The 26,915-nt window shown below is 35.3% G+C and overlaps 1 protein-coding gene across 3 annotated transcripts in view; it reads left to right on the forward strand.

The window, feature by feature from the left end:
* Window positions 1–233: 233 nt before the first annotated feature.
* LOC129251735 (protein neuralized) overlaps window positions 234–26,915 on the forward strand; it is a 68,681-nt gene continuing 41,999 nt past the window's right edge. Inside the window, exons 1-2 of one of the 3 annotated variants that reach the window (XM_054890857.1) lie at window positions 234–279; window positions 349–470. In XM_054890857.1, coding sequence (XP_054746832.1) covers window positions 446–470 — 25 coding nt within the window. In that variant the 5' untranslated portion in view covers window positions 234–279; window positions 349–445. Of the gene's footprint in view, window positions 471–19,595; window positions 19,873–26,915 lie in introns of those variants that run through there. The other 2 variants (XM_054890856.1, XM_054890855.1) reach the window with 2 other exon arrangements.

The following is a 26,915-nucleotide window of genomic DNA, read 5'->3' on the forward strand; positions in this document are numbered from 1 at the left end:
TGTATTCCAATAAAATTTCTAATTTGTATGATTTCCTTCTATCTATTATTACCTAACATATAATTTATTAATGTGGAGTCAATACAATATTAGGCACTGCCAAAAATTTTCTGAGAAATTGGAATAATTAAGCTTATTTTATTTTTTTTCGCGAATTTAAGCCTATAAGCACTGGATAAGCCACAATTCAAACAACGGCCTCTGTCGTCGCCGCTGCAAATATTATTAAACCAACGAAACACAGCTCTGCCTGAAATGCCAAGTTCTCTGGTTTCTTCTGTTGGTTCCGCATTTGCAAAATAGCTATGAAAAATTAGTGAAATTATATTAATATTCCTACAATTTTAGTGTACAATACCGGCTATGAATAAACTGTGAATATGAACGCATGTGCCAATTGTGTGATAACACAAAATTACTAACTAAGTAACGAAAAAGCGCAGCCATGGGGCAGACCGCTGGTAAAATCGGTAAGTTGTTGCAGTGAATTCCAATTAGATTTTTGAGCATTGGACAATCGGAAATATCAACTGAAAAGTGTTTGCAGCAAAGCTAAAATGTTTATAAATTAACACCAAATATATTTTTAAAGTTTTAATTTTATTAATCGACGAAGCACTTTCGATATGCGGTTGTAAGCTTCAATATAATTGTGCATACATATGATTTGTACGTGCACTTGTTTGTGGTTTTTTTGTTTTTGCGGTCTGAGGCTCCGTGCATGTGCTACAATGCGTTGTTTTTGTTGTATGGGGGTTGTGTTTTTGGTGTGTTTGTGTTTACATATTCGTACTTCCGCTTCCAATAACACTTTCTATTGGAATGCGGCAACCAAGGCGAATTTTTAACCGTATATACATAAGTAAAAAACTACATGTAGGTATTATTTTGTTTTTGGATTGGGAATTCTTAATGTCATAAACAGCTGGTTGTTTTCATGCCAAATTTCTTGTGCAAAGCCCACCAAAAAAAAAACACCGAACAAGCCAAGCATAATTTTGTATGAAAAACCGGAGATGACTGCTGAGGATTATTTTTTTAATCTTGGTAGACGGCCGCCTACGCATAAAGGGGTTTTGCGCAAAAATACTAGAAATTTGCTAAATTGGCAATATAGCAAAATTGCAAGAATTTGATTTTCCATAAATTCATTTTTCTAAAACAAGTGAAAACGCAAGTAAAACTTGTAATTTTCAGCGCTTTTAATAAGCAGTCCGTTGGGGCCCATAGAAGGCCTAGGTGGTTGAAGGTACCATTTTTGGGAATGACAATTCACACCCTCTCAAAAACTAGGGGTGGAAGGTGACACGCCCGCCGCTTCTTTAACTATGAGTTATATAGGAAACTTCCTCCCAATGATTTTATTGCGATAAACCAGATAGATTGTCTGATCTTCTAATTGGAATTGGGAATAGATTGCATTTTTGGAAAGGACTATTCACATCCTCTCTAAAAATATGGGTGACAGGTGACATAATAGAGCAGCACTTTAAAAGCGACTTTTGATCGATTAAAAAAAAAAAATAAAAATGTATCGGCAATTTGAAAGTTTACGTTTGAGTTTATTTTAGGGAAAGTCAAAGTTCCACTTCTTGTATATTCATATGGTTTTGCGTTGTAGTGTTTTATTTAACATGTCAATGCTTTGATTTTAAATCTTTTATCTATCAGATTGTAATAGAAATTAAAAATAAATTATCTACCTGATTGTAATAAAAAAATTCATTCCAACAATATTTCTGTTTTGTATTATCATTTTAAATCCACCCGATATTTTATCTGTTTGACAGTTCGCTTCTTATAATGCCACATCAAAGAAATTCTTTTGAAAAATAATTTGTGCAAGTCTTCCTTGGCTGTCTCTAACTATATTTTCATCTCTGTTTGCAAGAGCTAGCCCCGGTTTTAAAAGCATTTCAGATGACTACGATCTAAGAAGTCTTTTAAGCTTAGGTTTCTAAGAGATAACAGGATAAATGGTTATTTTTTTTTCAAATATATACACTTGTGCCCACATAATTAAGTCACTTTATAGTTTCACAATATTCGCAATATTTTTCATAACATTTTTTTTTGTTATTTTTTTTTTTATAGAAGTATAGCTCATTACAGGGTCCGGCATTCGAAGTGAAATCAACTTCAGACCGCTCGCGCAGCTGATGCAAATCACATTCGTGCATTAGCTATCTGTTAGATAGCTAAATCACAGTCCATAGTATTGTTCACAAGCGCGTGGAAGCATTTTGCCGAGATTAAACGCGAAAAAAATAAAATCAGTAATGCATTTCAAACGTAATAGTGTGATTGCATTATATTTGGCTGGAAAATCACCTTAAACTAAATAAAGTTTTTGTTTATCGCACCATTACTCGTTACAATGATATTGGTAGCATCGCAAAACGTCATGGAGGTGGTCATCAAGAGATTGCAACGTCACGTGAAATGGTTCAAAAAGTGAAGACGCGACTTGAGCGAGATCCCAAAGGGCGCATGATCTCACACCAAAGCAGCAACAAGTCAGACTTGAAGTAGCGAAGGAGTTGCTTCGCTTGGCCGAAAGCAGTAAATTTCCGAACATTGTGTTTTCTGACGAAAAAGTTTTTCAAATTGAGAAATTCGTAAACTCCCAAATAATACCCGCCACAGGTAATGGTTTGGGCCGCTGTGACCGCAGATAGGCGTTTTCATCGTTTTCATCGGGCCTGGCATGAAGGTAAGAGCGAAATATTATCGGGAGAGTATTTTGGAGGTTGCTTTGAAGCCGTGGGCAGCTAAACATTTTGGTGGCAGACTATGGACGTTTCAACAGGACTCGGCATCGTCTCACAAAGTTCAAGTGAACCAAGAATGGCTAAAAAAACAATGTTCCGAACTTCATAAAGTCCACACAATGGCTCTCAAACTCACCAGGCGCGAATACTATGGATTATTCTCTTTGAGCCATTTTGGAGAGCAAGGTCCGAACTAAAAGATTCACCAGCCTCGAGGCGCTGAAAAAAGCCACTATCCGCGAGTGGGCCAAAATACCTGCAAGTCACATTCGGGTAGTTTGCGATTCGTTTCTGGATTGTCTCAAGGCTAAAGTCAAGGCAGAAGGTGGTCATATCGAGTAAAAGTAAATTGATTCTTAATTTTGTATTATTTTCGCACATTCTTTACTTTGAATTGAATAAAAGTAATTTTCCAAACTTATTTCTGACCTTTTTAATTAGTTACACTTCGAGTGCCAGACCCCGTATATAACAAAAGCCTTATAAATCAAAGTTCGAAACTCTTTGTGCAAAATTCACAAAAATTTAAGATATTTCAATTTCAATTTCAGTATAATAATGTGTAAGTTTAAAAGTTAAAATATCGAGTTGAATTTTGACAACCTTTTTTTGCCTTCGATGTTGAGCATTTTCTTCCAAATAAAGAATAAAACTTTACTTTTCAGACAAACCATGGAGTTGCTTTTGTCATTTATTCATCTTCTGTTGGATATTTTAAAGTTTTTCCCCTGAATAATACAAACATTTAGCTAACCAACCCAGTGTTTTTGCAAAAACTTAATTATTCTATAAATTTAACGTGCCGTAGACTAATCACATGCGCATTAATTACAAATACTATTTGTATTATTTTGTGTTGACTTGACATGTAATAGATGTCATTTGTATATTAGTAAGATCAGTGTTGTTCTGGGAAATTTACATTCGCTCCGTATTGAGCATTACGTCATACTTTAACTGAAAAATTCGACTTTTTTAGTTTCAGATGATTCTACGACGAATGCCGATTGGCCCCGCAGAGCACCTCTCGAAAAACATATCTCCAAAAAAACTCTGTCATGGGCTTATTTGTCAATATTTTATTATTAATATTTTTTAAAAACTTATTGAAAAGATGTACAATAACATGCAAGTGATTTTATTAAAGTATCTTCTGTAAAAAATTCAAAAAAACAGTGTTTGTTTTTTAGCGCTAAACCCTACCACCCCCTTAAAAAGACAAATATGAAATATAATAATATAAATATTATATTAAATGTGTTAAGGATGGACATTGATCATTAAAATTAATCAATATGTCTGGTATTCTCAAATATGTTGGTATTCTTAATTTTGCTACTTCCTATTACGCCATGACAGCTTAAGCTGCCAATTTTTAATGAGCCATCTTATCAATTGGAACTTTCTCTTTTTATAATTCATCTATGTACATAAGTACACCCATATGCATATAGGTAGGCGTATATGTTTGTATGTACATACATACCTACATACATTTCTCTGCAACGATCATTCCATAACACATATGATAAAGTTGGCTTCACAGAATAAATAATTTCCGGCTTCTTTCAACGCTAATGAAATTTCCTTCCGAAATGTTTGTTTTTATTTATTATCTTACCTTTCTTTTTCCAGCTTCATTAGATTACCATTGCATATGAAGATAAATGGCAGGAAAGTGTAGCAAATTTGTATTTGTATAAAAATGAACATATGCCGTGGCTGCTGTGGCGACTGCTGTCGATATAAGATAAATGTAATTTAAAATTCATAAAATATTAAATTTTAAAGAGGGTGAAAAAGTAAGGAATGCATAGTCCAATAAATATGTATACATAACTGTATGTGCATGTAAGTACCCTGCACGCAAATACTACCAGTCCTCTTTTTAGCTCAGCCAGTTCGTGTTCTATGTTTTTTTCATATTAGCCGGTGGAATTTTTAACATGGCGATATTTTAGGAAATGTCAGTTATCCGGTCTGCTCACCAGATAAATACCAGTTAAAATACATCAGCAAAATACCAGTTAAAATACAAATTCATACTAATCGAAAATTTTTTACTCCAATGTGTTCCTAAAATAACCAGTTTTAGGCTAGTTAAAAGATGAAAGAAACATCCATTCCATTTCATTGCACCGTTTTAAAATATTCTATTGGGTATGGGAATAAGTTTCCGTCCTTTCTTAGCCAGAGTTACGAATTATTTAAACAATTAAATAATACATGATTTTACGTGAAGTATGTGCCATTGGAAGCTACAACTGTACTTCATCTTTCAGGCAGCATTGATTGAGTCAGTTTGCGATGCTCTTGTAGGAAATGAACCGCTCTCCCATAAGGGTTGACTGCATTGATCGGAACAGATGGTAATCCGAAGGTGCAATGTCTGGGGAATACGGCGGGTGGAGCAAGGATTTCCAATTCAGTCCCTCTAAATATTTCTGGACTGATTTAGCTATGTGTGGCCTGGCGTTGTCATGCAGAAAAATAAGTTTGTCATGTTTACAGTCCTATTCCGGCCGCTTTTCTTTGAGATCTCGATTCAAAAGCAATAGCTGCAGTCGGTAACGATCGCCAGTGATGGTTTCAGATGGTTTTAGGAGTTCATAATAGATGACACCCTTCTGATCCCACCAGATGCACAACACAACATTTGAAGCATGAATATTTTATTTCTCTGTCGATGGACCTGATTCACCTGGCAGGCTTCTGGTTCAACTAGTAGATCCATTTTTCTTCGCCAGAGACGATGTGATGCAGAAAACCTTTTCTTTTCTGCCGTTCCAGAAGCATCTCACACGTCACCAATCGTCTCTCGATATCCCTCTCCTTCAATCGATGTGGCACCCAGTTACCTACTTTCTGGACCATTCTCATCGCATCTCAGCAGCGGCACGTCTTTTATGAGGGCGGAATAAAACGAGCACAGACCTTTCGTAAGCCCAAATGATCAGTTAAAATGAAATAAATCGATGTTTCGGAGATATTCAACTCCGATTCCATGAATTTCGACGATGATATTACTGATTTTGGGTGGCCCGTATGATCATTGTCATTTATGTCCTCAGAACAATTTCTGAAACGTGTAAACCACACATCAACTCTGGCACGAGATAGACAATCATCGCCATAAACTTTTTTCATCAATTCAAATGTTTCGGTAAACGTTTTACCGATTTTAAAACAAAATTTGATATTCGCCCTTTGTTCGAATCTAATTTTTGTACCGATGACACAAATATACTGACACTTTAGACGCAATAACTTCGCTTCCACTGAACCGAATGTCACCAAGCTCTCACTGGAAGTCAGCTAGGGATGTAACTTCGAATTCACTAACTCATTGAAAAAATGGCGGCATCAAAAACATTTTTATGACGCCAGTCTTGTTTATTTTGAACTTCATCTTAGGTGTTATAATAAATAAATAAAATTTGAGGTATTCACTTTAGGAACGTAAATAAAATTAACGCTAGTTTTATGTGTTTCCTATTTTTCTGCAATGTGCCTTCTTTGGAAAGACCGTCTTTCCCTTCTTTGAAAATACCGTTTTTTATTAAAAAAAACAGTTAATTTGCAGACATTTTGATTTTTTTACTCTTGATATTATTCTGCTCGATGACGAACTATTATGCAAAGTATCAACATAGACATGTTGGATAAACCGATTTTCCACGTTGGTCCAACGGTTGCATGAAAATTAAATGTTTTAATTTTTGGTGGGCTTAGTTAGAGGTTGTACAATGAGTTGGAACGTGTATAGGCCGATTGTACAACCAACTTTGTTTACATTTTCCTTTTAAGTCATTTACACAGAAAATAAATACATTTAAAAAAATATAAACAAAAAATTAATTAATTAATTAAAAAAAAAAAATTAAAAAATAAAAAAAAAATTAAGTAATAAATAAATTAAAATTTAATCAATTATTATTATTGAAAAAATTTCACTTGACTCCTGTATTTTGCGAAATGTTCAACACCATGAATATGAGAATAATAAAGGTGGACAACACGCATTTTGGAACGTGCATACTAAACAGCCATTGATACAACGGTTGGAGCGTGTATACTCTACATTATAATATCTTCTATTAAATGTCAGTATCTGAGCTAGAATGTTTCCATCCTAGTTTGGCTTTTCCCTGCAGGGTAAATTTAAAGGAAATAGCAAAGACAGCGAAAGGAGCATTTACTATTCGCCGTTTGATTCTGGAGCTGCGCATGTCGCTGTGTGTTTGTATGTAAATACACGGTGATTATATTTACATACGTATGTACGTATGCATGCATATGAAGTACTACAGTGCCTTCGACCTCGCGCATCTAACGTTACCATATGTCAATTAGGACTGAAGTACTTTCTCGAGTGTTGGCATTTTTGAATAGGCAGAGGGCGATTCTTGCATTGCGAAACATATGTCCTTATAATACACATATGTTGGCATGTAGGTACGTTTTCATCTACATATAAAGATAAGACAAACCAATGTATGACTTGCTACAGCATCAATATACATACATACATATGTATACTCGTATTTAAGTACCAAAGCGAATTATTTAACAAGAAGTTAGCGAAAGAAAAATATTGAAATTTAACAGCGCTGCATGAAGTGTTTGCCGAAATAGTAAACGCCAAGGCGCAAATTTCAAATATCCTTCAAAATCAACGCACATATGTGTGTTTAGTATACATGGATGTGTGTTAATTGGGTGTCTGGCTGTGCACCCGTAAATGCAAAGGTGTGCAGACATTTTACCTTTCAAATTTCTCCCACTCGCAAATGCTTGTGATTTCCAGCCAACTATTTGTCGGATAGGAAAAATTACCCGCGCTTCATACGCATTGAGTCGTTTACACTGTACTGGTGTTGCACACATGTCGATTCAATCACATTATTGTGTACATATGTACATACATGCATATGTATTTATATCAGACATTCGGTTGGCCTATCGTCCTGGGAGAAGTTTACGGTTTGTGCTTGAAAATTTTGTATTTTTCGTGCATAGTGCGCAGACGCAGCGGGTCTATTTTACCTGCTTCGCATGTCCTTACATTATCTACAGACATTTTATATACATATGTACATAGATACATATGTCCATACATATGTATGTGCTCAATTCTCTGCGCTTACTTATCAGCTGTAACATGGGTTTAGAAACATTTTGTGGATTTTTTTTATTTTGATTAAAAGAAGTAAAACTAAAAAGGGGACCAAAGAGATGGAAAGGTGCATATTTTTATTTAACTTTTTTTTGTTCAAAATCAAGGCGATAAACTGTTATTTATGATTCCTTTTGATTTTTGAAATTTTTTGTACTTAAATTGCTCAATGGTGTACAATGGTGCACTGGTTTTTACTGAATTCTCATCATTCCTTATTTACTACGCCAATGGCGTTATTACATAGCATCCTTTGTGAAATAAACAGGTACTATTTATTGTTTGAAGATTTTAAAAAGTCGATAAATTGTTTTGCTTGGTTGCTGCATGAATAGTTACTTTTTGTGCCGATTTTTTCATTAGTTTTTTGTTTTTATTTTCACCAATTTGACTTGATGGTTAGTCAGGGTGTCACCCTTCGGTTGCCAGTTATTATAGTTAGTGACGATTGGTAAGAATAATAATATATACTTACAGACTGTCCCATTAAGCCTTGAAGGTGTTCAGAGAAAACTTTTTCTCCAATTTTTACTATACGTCTTGATGTTGTCTTGCAATGTAAGAAACTACAGTTCTACAGCAGCTTCTGTTGATGTTTTTTTTTATGGGAAGCTCGGGTATTGGGAATAAGGAAAATAGTACCAGAAAAACAAAATACAATTTATAAAAGGTCTTTCAAAAGTGACATCTAGTTTGCAGTAGTGAATAATTCCTAGACGGTATCTTTTTTATATCATCTTTGACATTTGTCAAGTAGACAGATACATACAATTTTACACGATGGAATAAGGCGTTCAAATTATTGAAACTTATTATGAAAATCGTCGATCTTTAGGAACAACATATCGCAAAATTTGTAATTCTTTTGGTGGAAATAATCGTCCGAATGAGTGGACAATTCTAAGGTTGCTGAAAAAATTTCAAGAAGCTGGTTCTACCGAGGATAGAAAAGGACGGACAGACCAGATTGGAGGTTTTTGTAAAAGTAAAGTAAAGTGTAATGGTGTACAGATGGTTACAAAACGCTCCAGGGAGTAGGAACAGGAATACCGATACCACAATTTTCAGTGCGGAGCTTTTCGCCATAATGGAAACAGTGGAAATCGTTTCCAAGAGAGGGTTCAAAAAAGTAAAAATTAAAATGCTTTCTGACAGTCAATCAGTTCTCAAAGCCTTGAATAGCTCACCGTTCAATTCCAAAGTCCTTATAGAGTGTAACAATACACTCAGCAAACTTGCGACTCTCAATCAAGTTTTCCTGATTTGGGTACCAGAACATGAGGGACACAAGCGAAACGTGAAGGCAGACTTTTATAAAAGGACAGACTTTTTTAAAAATAGGCGGAAGGGTCATTTATTGGACCAATCCCATTTTTCAACTTAAAAACAAAAACAACCTAAAACAAGAAACCAAAATATAGATCCAAATAAAAACCAAGGAATACTGGAACGGTACAAACGGCCTTAATCACTCCAAAAAGTTCCTGAACTTTAATATCATAAGAGCAAAATTGTCTCTAACCTAGACAAAAAGTACCTCAGATTACTCTGTGGAACACTTACAGGCCACTTTGTCTGCAATAAACATTTCAATACAATAGGACTATCTAGCACTAGTTTAAGCAAGTTCTGCTGTGATGAAGAGGAGCCCATGGCACACTTAATCACCAACTGTGAAGCAGTTGAAGAAGATGAAAACTTACAAATGTTCCCTCCTAAGTAGCTGGTTCGATTCCTCGTAATAATAAATAATGAATGAAAGCAGTAAAACCTAAAAAAAATCTTAATTTTTACTTGAGTTATTTTGAAACAACATTTAGACGCATCTTTTGAAAGAACCATTATAGTTTTGTGGGCATAATTAGCCCATACAGTTTCAAGCCTGCAGTTAGAGTTAACGTTACTGTCAACCGTGAGCGCTGCATGAAGTGAGATTTTTGAAAATGCGGTTCTGCTGAAGTGAATCTTAATATTTTTCCGAAATTTTTTGGCGGAAGTCTTGAAATATAGTAAATTTTACAATTCCGTTGGGAAAACAGAGCCGATTTTTTCGTGGGGCGTCACTCTAAAATTATACTTCTCTAATAAGAATTCCAAATAGAGTGGCTTGGATTTGGTTAGCAGATTCTTTACCAATTTATATGCATTTGTGTTTTAATATTTTGCAGCCGTCGACAACTGGAAATATTGTGTGTTGGTCCGCGTGTCCGTTCGCGGTGCTGCATCAGTTCCTGTAGCGGCTGCTGGGGTTGCAATAATTACTAACAAACGCAGACTGCAGCTGGTTTTCCTGCCTTCCTTCCGTCCTGTCGGTCTTTCCTTCCTGCTTGGCGTTTTGCAAAGAAAAAATGTACGAACACACACTTTCACGTATATTCATTTAATGAAAACCATTTAAAGTTTTAATATCAAAGATGCAAAATGAAAAACGAAGAAAAAAAAACTGCAAGGAAAAAAACCTCCGTCTCCGTTGCAGCTAGCCGAGTTAGGCGAAAGCATGTGTTGCCAACGCCAAAGATGATGACGATGTAGATGGTAGCTGTGGTTGGCAAATTGGGGATGGATGCAGCGTCAGCTGTTTGTGCAAATAAAATATAAATTATATGCAAGAATATCTGTGTGCGTATGTTTGTCCATCGGTTGATGAAAATGTTGTCAACAAAAGCACTTCAGCCTCGCACACGACCACCTTTATGGCAGCGTCATGAAAAGGGTAGAAAAAAAGACAAGAAAGGGGGACAACTTGTTTCATTGTGTGCATTTGTTTGCCATCGCCTTCGCTTGGCATGTGGCATTCATTTCGCATTTGCGTGCCACAATGAAGTGAATGTCGTGCAATCGACCACTTCTTACCGCCATCATCCGGCAATTCATTGAACCAGTCTGCTAAACAGCCGTCACGCAGGCCGCTTGCTCGACCGTCTGCCAGTCTGCCTAACTGCCTTAATGCTACGAGTATAATGCCTTGTTTGCTGTACGTGTAAACGTTGTAATCGTGTTTATTCCTTTGAATAGTTTTATTTATTCGCTTGTTTTTTGTATTTGCAAATTCCAGGTGTAAAATTATCACCACAAACACACATAATGACAAACCCAACTGAAAAAAGAGTTTAAATATTGATTGCTCACCTCATCACTCTAGAAAATATCAGCTTGTTTTCGGCGTTTGTTTAATTTTTGATAAGACGCGCAAGCGTGAAATATTTTTGGTGCTTCGTGGTAGTTTCGTCAGATTGTGTTGGTACAGCATAGAGTAAATACCTTTCGTTTGATGGCTTTGCAATAATTCACTAAACTGTTTTATTTAATATTTATGTATGTATGTATAAGCATGTGAAGACCATTTGATGGTGAGCGGTTACATCTCAAGTGATCCATGTATCTCGGACCACAAATAAGTTATTCTAAAAATTTATTTATTTGTATGCTTCAGTATATTAAGAAGTAAACTAAAAATAATTAATAATTTTGAGATTTATTCAATGTTGAAAAATTTGCCATAGAATTTATTTATAAGAGATATAACTTCGATTGTTTTTAACATTTTTATAAATTGTTAAATGCTGAATGGTCGCCACAGAAAGGCGTTAATGAATGGCAAAAAAATAAGTTTTATTTAATCAAATAATATAATCAATGCATTTTGAATGTTTGCGAAGGAAGGGATGCATTCGCAAAAAGTTGCAACTTGGTATCGGGAGAAATATACACATTTTGACGAGCAACGGCTATTAAGGGCATACTTACATTATGCAAAGAGTTTTGGTATAAAAAAATAGTTGCAACAACAGAGGATGAACATCCTCAAACCAGTGGCAAATCTTGGTTACCCTATAATCATCAAAACGATCGCGAGTTTGGGAATTCAAGACCTGCCCTAGGCAAAATTATTGGCATTGGACCGAAAGTATTAGCTCGTATGGATCAAACAATTTAAAATTTATGCTCGCGGTCAAGGTGACATTTCACACTAAAAACATTCTTTTGCTGTTTTTTATTTGTTACATTCTGTTATAAGTTACAGGGTGTTAACAATGGAAAACAGAAAATTCGGTACATTTTACAGTTTTTCTTTGGTAAAGGCGTAAATGCAATCCAGGCCTCTGAAATTGGGAATGGTATTTATTGTGCCGATGCTGTAACAGCTAATTACGTGCAATTTAAAAAATCTTATAAATAATCGAAGTTAACTGGCATAAAAAGTTTTAAGCAAAAATAATGGATTTTTTTCTCTGACTAATATTTCAGCAACGCTGGGTGAGATTTGCGAAAGCATACAAAAAATATTATAGAAAAGCGCAGGAATAGGTAAGGGATTAAATTTGACGACTTTTGCGGGCCGTTGAAAACCAATAAGAATTATTGGCAGAGCAAAACGGTTTGAGAATGTAGGAAAAAAATCACCTTGATTTTTGAAAACTTTATCTTGTTAATTTTCTTCATTCAACACCTACTGCACATTTTTCGTATGCCGTCAGCAGAAAGAAATTATTCAAAAATCAACGCGATTTTCGAACCACTTGAAACTTGCACTTTATTATACCAAAATTCAATGACGCATAAAACTGCATACCCGAACATTTTCTAAAAATTCCGAGTAAAAAGTTTGAAATTTTGATAAAAATTTGTCGTATTTTTACAAATGTTATACAAAGTTCGAAACTTTTTTAAATGGTTCAGGTTTTAGTATGAAAAAAATAATTGAAATTACAAAATAAATTAAATAAATAGTCAATTTTTCAACTTGAACTTAAAAACAAAAAAAAAAGAAAATTGAGACCTGTATGCAGCGGAATCTTTTTGTATTTGCTTTATTTAATTGGCAAAGAGAAATCAGCTGTTTCGAACTTCAATTCGAATTTAAATGAAATAGAACGAGTTACAGTAGACCCCAAACAAAATCGCACGAATTACTATTTCGGATCCAATTCTAAGTCATACGAATTTCAAAACATGCCTGTATATCTGCGAGGAACTTGCATACTCACACAAGAAACAATCAAAAAGTCTGAAAGTCTTCAAGGATATTGTAGGATGAAGGCATTATTTGTATGTTTTAAGAAGGATAATTTAAAGCAAAAGACATTTTTGGATTGAATTTATATTTTTCTTTCATTCAATACCTATACCCAATTTGTTCATATGATGCCTTTATAGATTATTATTAGTTTTTCGAGTCCTAGGCCCTAGCTGAAACATTGAAGTTCTTTTAAAAATTCTGAAAACACTAAAAATGCAGACTTATTGTTGTTCAACTGAGCTTCACTATGGGACATATGACGATTTTATCATATGGGAGCAAAACTTATTTCCAACTATTAAATATACTTACAATAAAGTTATTAATCTTTGATATTACATACTTTGGGCAAAAAAATAATTGACTGTCTTCAAATTCTTAACCAAATATTTGTGCACTCGTAAACTTCTACCTGCCCCAATATCACAAATAAGTAAAGGCAAGAGAGCAGCAAGTGAGGAAACTAATACGAGTAATGTGACTCTTCCTATTGTTGCTTTCAATATTTCAGATTAACACGCAACTCACTGACGGGTAATTAAATGTTAATGGCATCCCCATAACTTTCTGAGTTATATTTCAATATGTACGAGACATCAGCGGGGATCCTTTTATGATTTGCAGGGATTTTTGATCATAGTCTCAGCTACTGATAAAAAAAATAATTTTTTTTAAGTACGTTTATACTAAAAAATAAAAAAATGTATATATTATAAAAATGTGAAAAAAACCGAAGATATTTCACATTAAAAAACTATATATTCGAGTGTTTTTTAAATTATATCAACATTTTTTTCAACTTTTTCAGTTTACTTCTTATTATACTCAAGCCTACAAATAGACCAATTTTTAGAAGAATTGACGACAATGTACAAAATACTTCACCAGCCATGGAATCGCTCTATAAATATGTACTCAAAATTCAGTCGAACTACTTATAATATTTATTTTTATTTCACTGCTTACTTATATACATACATACCTACATATGTGTGTCTCCAAATTTCTTGTTGTGTTGCTGCATTGTGTCCACATGGATGCATACTTTTCTTCCTTGTCCGGCCACTGTTTTCTTATTGCCTGAAGTCCTTGGATTCACATACATAAGACTTACTCGGCATTTATACCCTCTATTTCAGCTTGTTCGTATATTTATTGGTATGTGTATGCCTCTATGCCATGGTATATCTACTCCCACACAATTTTTAAACATCTGCTCAGATTTTTTCAACAATTCTTCCTTCGTATGTTATATGCTTGCATTGCTGTAAAACTACAGGATAACGACTCAGCAGCACACATCATTTTTATTTTATTTGATAGCATCCCTTAAATTTTTACGTTTAGATTTCTTATTTCTACTTTGTATTTTCCTTGCGAAAAAATTTAAAATAAAATGATTCTTGAAATCACTACTCAATGACGAGCATTTTATTTAGTGGTAAGGGTGTGCAGAGGCAGAACTATGAATTAAATGTTAAATAACACTAAATTAAAAGCTAAATTAAAAAAAAAAATTTACTAGTGATAAAACTATTATGAAGAATAACTCCTATAAAGAAGTGCGGATTTTATTTCTTTAATTATTTCCTCTAAATGATGATCGTTACTTAGGACGCACTCTTGGAATCTGGCATTCGTACTGAGTGCCACTTGCTGGAAAAGTGATGTCGTGATGCCCTTAACCTCATGAACAATATTTTCTTTTAGTGCTGAGTTAGTCGCTGGGTGTGTTTAACAGATTTCACTTTTGCGATATCGTCACAAAAGAGTTGATAGGGGTAAGATCGGTCGACCTGGGTGGTCAGATAAGTCACCGAAATGTCTCATCTCCTAAAATTCGCGAGCAGTACGCGCATCTTGAGTGATGCATATTTTCGCTAAATAGGATTCTGATCTGGTATCGCTATGGACCAAAATGGTCTCTGCGTGGCTTCGGCCAGCCAGTATAACCTAACGTAACCTACTCCAAAATACGTTTTTTAAGAGTGCTGACTTAAAAAAGACATTTCGAAGAATCAGATATCGCAATTTTGACATTTTTTTTAAATTTTATTTGCAATAATTAATTGAAAAATGTATGAGAAAGTGAGTTTATTAAAATAGGAATAACGATTCTAGTTCATAGCGTCAGAAGTAAAGGTGTTCATTTCAAATACTTCTACTTCAGCTTTTTAGAAGTCTTTCTTACCTCGACTGGAGTAGAATTTGTTTTATTTAGATTGATATTTTTGTGCTGCGCATACTTGGGGAAGGACGCGCTATATTGGGCTTAAAGGTTGAGTTTAAGCTCCACCGCACAATTTCGACTACGAGCACGATTTAGGATGTATAAAATTCTTTGAGTTCAAACTCCTAGCCTCAGGACAACTAAAAAAAACAGAGTATAATAAATCCAAAACCTCAAAGAGAAGTTCTTGAGAAGGAGTATACAACTATTTATCGATTTAACAAAGAGACTGGATGGAAAAAAGAACGAAAATTTTACAAGAAAATTTTATTTTCTTAATTTTTACTATACATACCTACTGGCCATATCATTGCGCTTAGTAGCATGAGCTGAGCCCTCCCGCTTTGACTTGGACTTCGAACATATTTTTATTTGTGACATCTTTGGTGCTGTTTTTTCTACAAATTGTACTTTACTGTTCAAAATCATGACTCGACAAACTTCACACACATGTTTTACTTTAGGCGTTGTTCATATTTTTCCCCGCTGCTGGTTCCGCTCTTCCTTTAAAAATTTTGTAGGAGAACGAACAGACCATGTGTGAAAATTTTAAGTTTCGGTAACTGTGACTTATGCTCGGTGCTTTTGACCATTTTATAACAATTCATGAAATAGTTTTTCTTTAGGTCGAGTAGTACCAAGAAAAAATAAATGCTTACATGCGGAGTCTTAAACAGTTTTTTATCACTTGGAAGTCAATGTCTAAAGAAGAATTATGCGTAATAATAATAATAACAATTTTGTGTCTGTAGTGTGCCCAATGGCCTACACTTCGACCTAAAAGATCCTTTGTGTTCTACTACATGTTTTAAAAGTAGTTAATACTAGTCCTAATGAGTGCCACTACTACCTTAAATCACATCAGGTTCCATTTAACCTAGAGGCCTGCCTTAGGTTGGCAATTGGTTGAAGACCAAAGTTTTTCAGTAAATTTAACGCCTACCGGACAAAATTCAGAATATCTGCAACAGGAACATTCTTGATTTCTTTCGGATCCAAGATTGCCAAGACAATGCAGCTGCACAAGATGTGCTCTGTAGTTTCATCATCCGCCAGACAGATGGTACACTCTGTCTCATTCTCAATGTGAATTTTTGAGAGATGTCAAAATTAGTAATAGTGATCTGTCAGAAAGCCACCTATTTGCTTTATATCTACTTTACGCATGTTGCGCAGTTCGCTATTGTGAGTAAAAGAAGTAAGTAAAAGTAAGCATTTTTATTTGACTGAGCTTTGTGTGCCTTCTCAATGTGTAATTCTTTGAGTATTCTTCCCACTATTTACCTAGCATTTAGTTTCTGCCCGGTTCAAACCACAATATGGTTCTGGACCATGAAAATCTGCTACTGATCCAGTGGTCGCTGTTCGCTCACTGACGAGCCCAGGCAAGGTCGTCCAAAATCAGTTGTGCCAGGAAATATTGATGTTGTGCGGGAAATGATTGAGCAAGATCGTCTTGCCACTCACCGTGAGATTGAGGCATCCTTGGGCATTAGTGCGACGAGCACCAATAAGATTTAGATTAAGGTGTACTCACGTTGCATTGCACACAAATTAACTCTTTACGCATATGAGCCCATAGGTATTGTAGTTTTGTTTCAATTTTATTTCCAATTAATTCAAACTATTTAATCCATCAAATATATTTTTAGCAATGATAAAACGCAAAAAAAAAACGTGTAGCGTAGTACACATAACAGAAGTGAAACTTTCAAGGCAGACAAAGAAAAGGGAGAGACCCGAGAGACAATGAGAGAGAGAGAGAAAATATCTAAATATATTCAGAACATTTGCAGAGAATACAAATTAAAAAAATTTACAAACAACGGAGAAGGGTCGACCGGTGTAGGTAAACGCCGGACACAAACCGTGGCAACAACGCGCACTACTCAGAGCCTTGTAATTTTACTCTCCATTCTCGCTCGTCCATCGACGCCTAAGAAGTTTCACTTCAAAAGTTGTCTATAATTTTATGACATTTCGAAATAACCTCGCTTTTGTGCAAGTGGCTGAAAAAGCAGAACTGAAGTGCGAGTGATTTATTTTGAAAAAAACGATAACAGAGTAAAGCGTAGGTACATTTTGACAAAAAAAAAGTATGTTCAACTGTTTCTATACTTTACAACTCGTTTTTATATATGGTTCCGTAAAAGAAAAAGACTGAAATATAAAATTTCTTCATTATTTTTCTTTTAATATGCCTTATTGATAATTAAATAAAGCTACTTCCATCGTGAAACAATTTTCTTTCAACGCTTTATCAATTCATGTAGTAAGGGGTTAAAAAACGCCCTGGCACCGTGACTGGACAAAGTTCGAATATTGGTTCAAACGAATGCAAAAGTGTATTGATTATTTTGAAAAAAGATTAAACCGTTTTCAGCCACCAATGCTCTTTTTTCATTGTTAGACCAGAAATGCAATATACAAAGCAACCCTCGTATAAGTGTATTAGACTATTTCTGAATATAATTCTTGTTGTTAAATTGCTCTACGCACAAATTAATAAGTTTTTGATTATGACCTTGTCCAATATGTAGATTTCAAGCAATAATTGCTATATTAATATAAAATAAAAAAAAAGCGGAAATTATCGAGACTGCAATACTCCAATTCCCACAATCATTCCACCATAAATGCCAATAATACTTATTCTCGCACAATAATATTGTGATTTGCAAGAGCATTTCGTTTATTTCGATTTTTTTATTTATGTATTTAAGTGAGCAACACAAAATTAAAGCGTAGGAATAAAAAAATCGTGAAAAGAAAAATAATGTACAATTTTAACGACTGCCTGTTTTCTCTCTTTTTGAGCACAAATGCGCGCTCAATCGAAACGAAATTATTCGCAATTGAATTTTTGCACCGGTGCACGTCGCGGTTACGGTTGGGTGAGGAAACAAAAGCCACCACCACCAACACCATCATATAAACCCTGTACCATTCACAATGCCAAGCCAAAAAAAAAACTGCTACAGATAGTTTTATCCACTGTGCTAAGCGGCACAGCATTTGCCTACATATCATAAACAACAACAATAATAAAATGATCGGAGCAAATTGTTGCTGGAAGGGAGTGCAAAGCATTCAAACTGCTTGAGTGAATTGAGTGGAGCACAGTGCCAAGGGAGAATGAATAGAAAATGTGTAAAAATAACGAAACAGCTGCAATTCTACCAGCATATGAAGACGCCATCAACAACAACAACACTCGTAATACTTCCAGCATGTATGCATACATTGTTGTTGCTGTATTCAGGTTAGCAGGCGGTCGGTATGCCTGCACACAATCGAGAAGAGCCAGCAACAGCAAGCCAAGAAGCCAGCAACAGCAGGCAGCGGCTGCAGCAGTTAGTCACTTAGTTTGTCGGTGTGTCTGTCGAAAAGTTGCCTGTGCAATCGCGCAGATAGTTTACTAACATAAAAACGCATGCCTGGCTGGGGATGTCTGCATGCATTTATGTTTGCATGTGAATGTATTTGCTTTATACTTTATCGCTCATTTATTTAAAATTCAACTCAGCACCACGTTGCACATTTGTTTACTTACCGTCTGCCTACACATTTTGAGTGTAGTACTCATATAGCCGAGCGCAAAATAAGTTTGAGTGAGTGAATTACTACTGAGTGTGCTGTTGGTTTTCAGCTGCTCCACTATGCTCAACATTGTTGACCTGGCCTTTCTTCGCCAGGAACTGTGTGGCACCAACGACGATGACGACAGGGTTATTCAGTTAATATTCTCACGTCAGGCAGTTAAGATTGACTTTCGCGCGATTCGCAAGAAGCTTTCTGTACATTCGGTCACTGGCCCGCCCGTTCGGTTTTCTTTTCGCTTGTTCGTTTGGTTATAGCCAATGCTAGCTAGCTTGCGCTGCCACCAAACAACGTCATTTAGAAGCATTTCTTCTACAGTCAATGCGCGTCGTTGTTGACTGCCGTTGTAGTAAGTTTTGTGTTGACTATCGGAGAAGCTAATATTCATTGCTTCCGCTCGCAGGGCAAAAAAAAGTCGGAGCTAACTTCTAAAGCAGGAAGCGGTACGCTGTAATTAAAAAGATCAGTCGATCATAAAAATTGTAAAATTGGTGGAAGAAGTTTTGTTATAAATAAACAGAAAGAAAACACCTGAACGGAAATTCAAAATACGGTAATATGTTAAAGAAACTTTGATGCAAAAGTGAAGCAAATACACGGTAAAACAAAATAAATAAAAAATAATAATAATAAAAACTCAATTTAAAAAACGGAACAAAAAACTGAAGTTAATGTGTTTTCAAAAACCATAAAATAATTAAATAAACAAAATGTTCTGACAAAAACTTAATACTTAAAATAAGTTACTCTTGTTGTTAGTGCTTAAACACATTTTTCATACCAAAAAGTCATTACGACAATAATTTTTTTTAAATTTAATTTAATTTATTTTGTTTGAACGCAATATCTGTGCAACTTGCTCGCTGCAAGTTTGTTGAACCAAAGTTAATTTATTATTTGCCAGCACAAATTAAAAATCACCACGCCATGGGTTTATCGGAAAATCAAGCAAACAATTATGTGTCAACCAGCACCGGACCTGGCGGCCAGGTTGTTGTTGTGGAGTGTCCAAATCATCGCATGTCAAACAAAAAGCTGCACATATTGAAGAAGATCAAGAAACGTTTCGGTTTAGGTTAGTATCGAGATGCACAATTTTTTATAATATTGATAAATTTAAATATTATTAGAAAGGAAATTTATAAAATATTTTTAATGAAGAATAAAAGAAAACACGATTTAAAATATCAAGCCAGTAAAAGCTGCTGTAACTATACATACATTGTGAATTATTGGTACCCAGATACCCAGATGAAGCTCAGAGCCAGTTTAATATTTCTTGACGGTGAAAATGTAGGCGATAAGTAATTTTAACAATCACTTTTCATTACACCGAAGAGTAAAAAATACTTCAGAAAATTTAATTATTTTTAAGTGAAACCTTCGATGCGGTTTTTCTATCTAAAATACAAAAAAGAAAACAGGATTATATATTTATCTATTGAGCCTTACTATAAAATTCGAAAGAAGAACATTTTTAAGCCTGTCGTTTGGATGGAGTATTGTGTTATTACCTGGAATTATTTTTACTTAAGGGCTGTGGAGCAATTTGGGTCGTTATACATACAAATTGTTGTGCGAATTTTAATAAATTCATGTCCAGTGAAATGCGTTCAAGCATTTTTGCGGTGTTACTTTTCACAGTCTCTTTGATTATAACCTTTATACGCAGGTAAATATTTAATTCAATTTGCTGTTTTCTTATATATGTATGTGGCTCCGTTTTTATGTATTCCTTAGAAACGAAGTTCACCGTCTTGTGAAATAAAATTTGAAAAAAAAAACATCCCCTTCGCTTCATTTCTTTTATTTTAAGACTTTATCTGCCTGTTGAGCGCTACCTACAGTAGATTTTCGTAGATTGGGGAGGATTTTTATTTTGATTCGCTTCTTTTTTGTCTGTCACAATTTACCTAAATTGTTCGGTTTCCAAACCATAGTTTTGATGAAAATAAAATGTCTGTATACTTGGGATCGTTTAAAATAAAGCGATACTTTTCATAAGATAATTCTCTATCGTAGAACACCCAGACTTGGATACTCACACAGATAGCGAAATACTGTTCCCTTAGATTCTTCTTGATTGCTGCTTCTGCATCCACCGTTGTACGGCCATTCCATCTTTATGGCATGGTCTCCTTAAGCCCAGTGGCGGGTTGTTGACATAATTCTGAATATATCTGCTCGTGACTTTCTTAACAACTTGTCAGTTCTGGATTTGTTGAAATTGGGCCACGTTTGTTTAGTTATTTTGAAGGTATCGGTGTTAGTCCATCTGTCTACGGCTTGCTTTCTATGCTCCTATGGCCAGGTACCCCGATGAGAGTGATGTCTGTCGTGCGCGCTAAATCATTAAGTTCTTCTTTGCATTGTCTGATGATTTTTGGTTATTGGTTATTGGTGATAGCTGCATACATACTTCCGATAGATGTTATGGATGGTTCCTAATTCTCCTGCATGCTTCCTTTATCACGAGAACTTCGGCTTGAAAAACACTGTGCCAGTTCCCCAGGAGAAAATATTTGGAAATTTCGAAATCTTCCGAATATAGTCCCGCGCCGACGCCGCAATCCATCATGGATCCATCGATGTAAAGCGCGGTGGTATCATCTTTGACTACTAAATTTAATTTTCACTCCTTTCGGGTGGGAAACATTACCTTAAACTCTGGTCGGAAGTCTAGGGTAGCGATAATGTAGCCTGATAGATTGGCGTTTAGTCTTCGGGCATCTCGAATTGTACTATGACCAAACATCTTAGCATTCCAAAAACCACCTTCTTTCCCATGGTAGCCATATGCTGACCACAGGCGTGGTGTCTGTTATTACACCCATCACTACTCTCAGGTCCTTTCTACTAAGTTTTAGAAGGAAGGACGCTAACTTCCTACCTGGTTCTTTCACAAAGCATTTGGTTACTCTGCAGGAGTCCAATTCAGACCAACGTATTCTATGGGTAGACCTCATGGAGTCGTCAATCCCTAGTTGAATCGATGCAGAATTCATCCCTAGAAAGGGTTTAGTGAAGTGGTACGCTTGTAGAGCGCTTCATTAGCCAGTTTATCAGCCAACTTGTTCCTTCTAATACCACAATGTCCAGGCACCCAAATAAGACAAACTTTGTTGTGTTTTGCAACACTGTTCGCTTGTGTCTTATCTTCAGCGACTACTTTCGGTAACCTCTTACGTTATTTACAAAGCTGCAGCATACAAAGAGACGCAATGTAGCGCGTAAAGGTCCAATAAAAATGTTTTACATACAAAAACGAAAATGGATGATTAATTTTGCGCCACCTTCTATAGTGCCTTAAAAATAATTTTAATTAAATTATGACACATGTTGTATGTATAGTTTAGAGCATTACAATTTTTATTAATTTCCCTAAATCTGCTTTTATTTCCCCACTTTTGAAATTACATAAATAACTAAAAATCGCACATTTACTTTTGTAAATTAAATGTATATTGCCTTTCATGGTCAACAAAATTTTCGAACTAACCAGCTGATATTCTTATAGAGATGCCTGGGGTAATATTCAAGTGCCCATAGGCGGTTTCAAGTACATAGCGGTAGTACATATTAGCCGTATGGGAACTCATAATATTACAATTTGATTATTTAATATTTTGCTTATAGAGTATTTACGGCCATTTTATCTGCTTATTAATAATTGGAAAAATATATGCATGCCACTTTAATGAAGATTTTACTTCGCATGCAAAAATTGTATAAAAGCATCTGAAAAGCCGCTGCCAGCAGTTTTTTTAATTAACTGCTGCTGCCCCGTAATGCCTGAAACACAGGGCTAATTAAAACTTTTTTATTTTTATTCATTTTATTGTGTTTGCTTAATTATCTATTTCGCGCTTTTTTCCCTTAAGTAATGGCGTGAATAGTAATACTAAAAATGCTTGAAGAATGTATATTCCCACATTTGTGGTTAAAAATGAAAAATTCATATATGCTGTTCATAGCGTTTATTTAACAGCTGTCCGGTACACCTACAACTAATTTCGTCTCCATTCAACTACACTTCTATGCGCCCTTTACGGCCCCAATACTCATTTCTTAGCTTGTAGTTCAGAGTAAACAATCAATTTTGTTGTTGTTAATAAAAAGAAATAAACAACATAAAAAAGTTGTATGCATGCACATATGTATGTCTGTATGTATGTGTGTAGATAACACTATTCATTCATTCAATTAAAATTTACTTGGTTTCCTGTGAAAAAATATTATCGTGATTTTTCTCGCACTCTTCATATAAATTAACATTTTATTTATTACTATTTTTTTCTTAATAAATTTTTCTGTGCTGTTCTGCGCTTTCTTCGTACATCGACGTTTTTCTAGCACTCATGTGCGACCTTAACTGAAAAGCACTTCAGCTAAAACAATACCCAAACAATAAACCGATTGTCACACACTCACTCGCATGATTTGACACATATACATATGTATGTACGTATAGTACCTACATATGCATATCAGCAGCGCTGCCTCTTCTGCTTGCGTGCCTAACACATAACTCATACGCCCAGTAGGCTCGCCGGTCCCTTCTACTGCTTAATTGTTTTCGCATACATTCGTAGTGTATGTGGTTATGTGTGCGTTTCTTGTGTTTTTATTGTGCGTGTACAATCAGCCGATAGAAATATTATCGCTTGCAACAAAAACCAAGCAACATAACAACAATTATTATTTTTTGTTGTTTTTTTTGTCTTTGGTGTGTTGCTCTTCGCAATGCGCTTCTGCAAAGCTCATTTGGCGGCAAACAAAAAACGGAAAAGCACTCGTATGTACATTTGTACATACTTCAGTCAACGCACGCAACCGTTTAAAGTTTTTTCTGGCATTAACTTAATTTTCTTCTTTTTTATCTTTTCAATTGTCTTCACCGGCGCCTCAGCTGGCTGTGGGCTATTCGCCGCTTGTCTACCTAGCGGCATACGTCACTTAATGCTGGGAATAAATTCTGGTTTGAAGCTCATACATATATAGATGTATATGTGTATGCCCTCACTTGGTCAGCCGCATGTGAGTGCATTTGTTCGCGGTCTAATGGCAATTCAGCAGCTTCGACACTTTGCAATGAAATGGCAGGCAGAGTCAGCACCTCTTGTAGAAAAAGTTTTGTCGCGTACGTGTACCGCACCTCAATGCAGCTCTCAATGAACTTCATTTGGAGGGTAAAATATTTAACTATGTATGTATGTTTGTATGTGTGTACGGGCACCTTTGCTTTGCAACTCCATTGGAGAGGAAAACCAGTTTGTTTACTTGCAATTTTTTTGTGTGCGCGTGATTTTTTCTTTTTATTACTTCAAATATTTTTCTCATCACATCGTAACGCTTAATCAGCTGTTGTTCGCTGCAGCCCACTTTCAAGATATTGCCGCTGCTGTGCGCGTTGCCATTATAAACATGTGAAGTGAATGAGTCGTCAAACGTTAATGTACAATTCATGCTTTATCGGAGTACTTGACTTTGCTAAGCACCACTTTTCCACTACTATCTGTTTGCACTTCAAGTCCGTTACACTTCTGCGCATTTAAATATTTGTGTATTATTTACCTTTTGTATTAAGACTCTTTATCTTTGCACATCAATAATAAACTATTTAGGCTTGGTACTAAGTGACGGTGATTCATTGCAACCCACTTTGGCACGTATTTTACACTTATCCCTCTCAGCTTTCAACAGCTCCCGAAACCACTTAAGTCTTCTAAATGATGTTAATTTTTCATATTAGATAAATGTACTCGTATACTCGCACTCAGCGATGGTTATCAAGTTCATCGTGCACGCCTTTCTTAAGAAGACTAACAGAATTGGGCGACCCAAAAAATGTTGCTTTTCTTACTTGTTGCTCCGTGACGTAGGAGCCCTCACTTTCAAGTTGCTTCCTGAAGTCTTATTTTATTATCTGCATTTCATGTTAGGTGGCAACAATGGTAAAATAATGATATCGGGGTGTCTTTAAAAACTTGAGATCTTAAAATGTTAACAGAAATAGTATATTATTTTTTAATATAATCTGGTGTATAGATAATTTCATGGCATTTTTTGACTACTGTTTTCAATCTTTGACGTCATTTGGCTTGAACTCTTGAACTCTCGCCCCGTATTTTATAGCCACGTAAGCTAAGATCCTTACATACAATTTTCCATATAGTCGAAGGCCAAAGGCTAACAAGTTGAGAACGACAATCGACATTTCGGCATCTTCTTCAACACTTCGCTCTATGAACTTCTTGAACAGACTTTTTTTCAAAGTGAATTTCCAAAATTGGGCGCATTGTGCTGGCGCTAAACGATTCATTAACTGGCCAAGACACTGTTTGCTATCACCAGCTGTTGTTGTTATCGTTATGTTGTTGTTGTCATGCAGCAAAAAAACACCCGACAGAATATAAAATGTGGAATTATCTACAATGGAAATATTGCACCATAAAGATGTGCCCAACCTTAATGTCAGACGATTTTTCAATTTAAACTGAAGTAGGAATTTTGTAAAATGCCATCTTTGACTACAATTAAGAAACAACTTGCAATTATATTTCTAAAACTTCACCCCATATTTTTTTTTAATTTTTCGAAATAAATTGAAAGCCTTTGTGTATATTTAAAGGGCCTTTTTCCCACACTCTGTGTTGTATTTCAAGATGTTAATAAAGTTAGGACCAATACAAATATTTTATAATGCTGGAAACAGTTTTTTTCTAATTAAGGTGGTCTCTTGGCAGGCAATTGCGACCTTCGCCATCAAAAATCATCTCATAAAAATCTCTACGAATATGTTTTCATATAAATTACACATCCCATAATGTGCAGAATTATTCTTGTACTGCTTTTTTAACCTGCTCCTTTCCTTTATATTCTGCCTGTCCGCATATGTTTTTTCTAGAAGCTCTTCTTTTCCATTACCCCCAAAACTATTTGCTGTTTTCTGTATACTTCGCATTCCCTTTTTCGTCAATTTTTCCAGCTATAAACACATCAATCAGTTCTCTTTGCATATTCTTACCTTGCAATCCAGCTGCCTACAAACATCTACTTACTTCACACGTCAACTTGCCATCGACTGCTGAATCAGCCGTATAAACCTTCAAATCTTCAATTCTTCATTCGCTTGCCTACCTTATTATTCAACAAGTTTTATTGCTATCTCCCTGATTATTTTCTCCACTCACCTTCCTTCCCGCTTAGACAATCAACTCAACTGTGTCTGCCCTCTTTTTTCCGTGCTTCCTTCCGTGATTCCTCTAAACTTATTGTTACGTTTGCTCAACCGATGTCATTTCTTATCTTCTCACGGTTTACTTTAACCCAGTTTTCTTGTTTCTGTTGCTTGTTGTTATTTATTTGTTGTTTTGCTTTTTTTACCTCTTTTGTATTTTTTTCTATCTTTTTTTTTTTTGTTCATATAACTGCTTAGTTGCCTTTTGCTTGTTTTGGGTATGAGGCGCCATAAGCTCTATGTCTTCATTGTTTATCGGCAGAAAATAAGAAAAAATGGCTTTCCGCTGCTTAGCTATTAACTTGGTTATTTGTTTAAGCCACTGGCTCACACTTGCACTCACTTGCAGTACGAGTACTCTTACTTGCTCTCCTGAGTGAGCTTTGTAATTCAATTGTGGGTTCTCTGTTGTTAGAATTCCTGTACTTCCCACACGCTCAGTTATCTTTCGCGCATGCGTCATCACTGCAGCCAATATTCATGTGTTGTCAGCGGCACTTGAAATTAATATTATTTCTATGGGAAATTTCTTTTATTCTGTCTATGATTTTATTGAATGATTTTATGGCTATTTTGAAAAGATAAAGTCTATTGTTACATCTATAAAAAAAATTTATGACCACATCCACTCCTGATAATTATCAATTAATTTTTTTTTACTGAAATACTTTCAATTTCGTCATACAGCGTAATTTTTCATCAATTCAATACATTTAATAGCCACTATATGGCTATTTTAAACTGTGATAATTATTATTTTTTTATAATTCCTCAGGAATCCCCCATCACGAAGCACAATCATGTTTTAATAGCATGCACTTTACAGTCATATTTACTCTTTTGCATTACTCATACATGCATTTTAAATAATTCATACT

Source organism: Anastrepha obliqua, chromosome 1 (assembly GCF_027943255.1).
Source record: "Anastrepha obliqua isolate idAnaObli1 chromosome 1, idAnaObli1_1.0, whole genome shotgun sequence".
Taxonomy (NCBI): Eukaryota; Metazoa; Arthropoda; class Insecta; order Diptera; family Tephritidae; genus Anastrepha; species Anastrepha obliqua.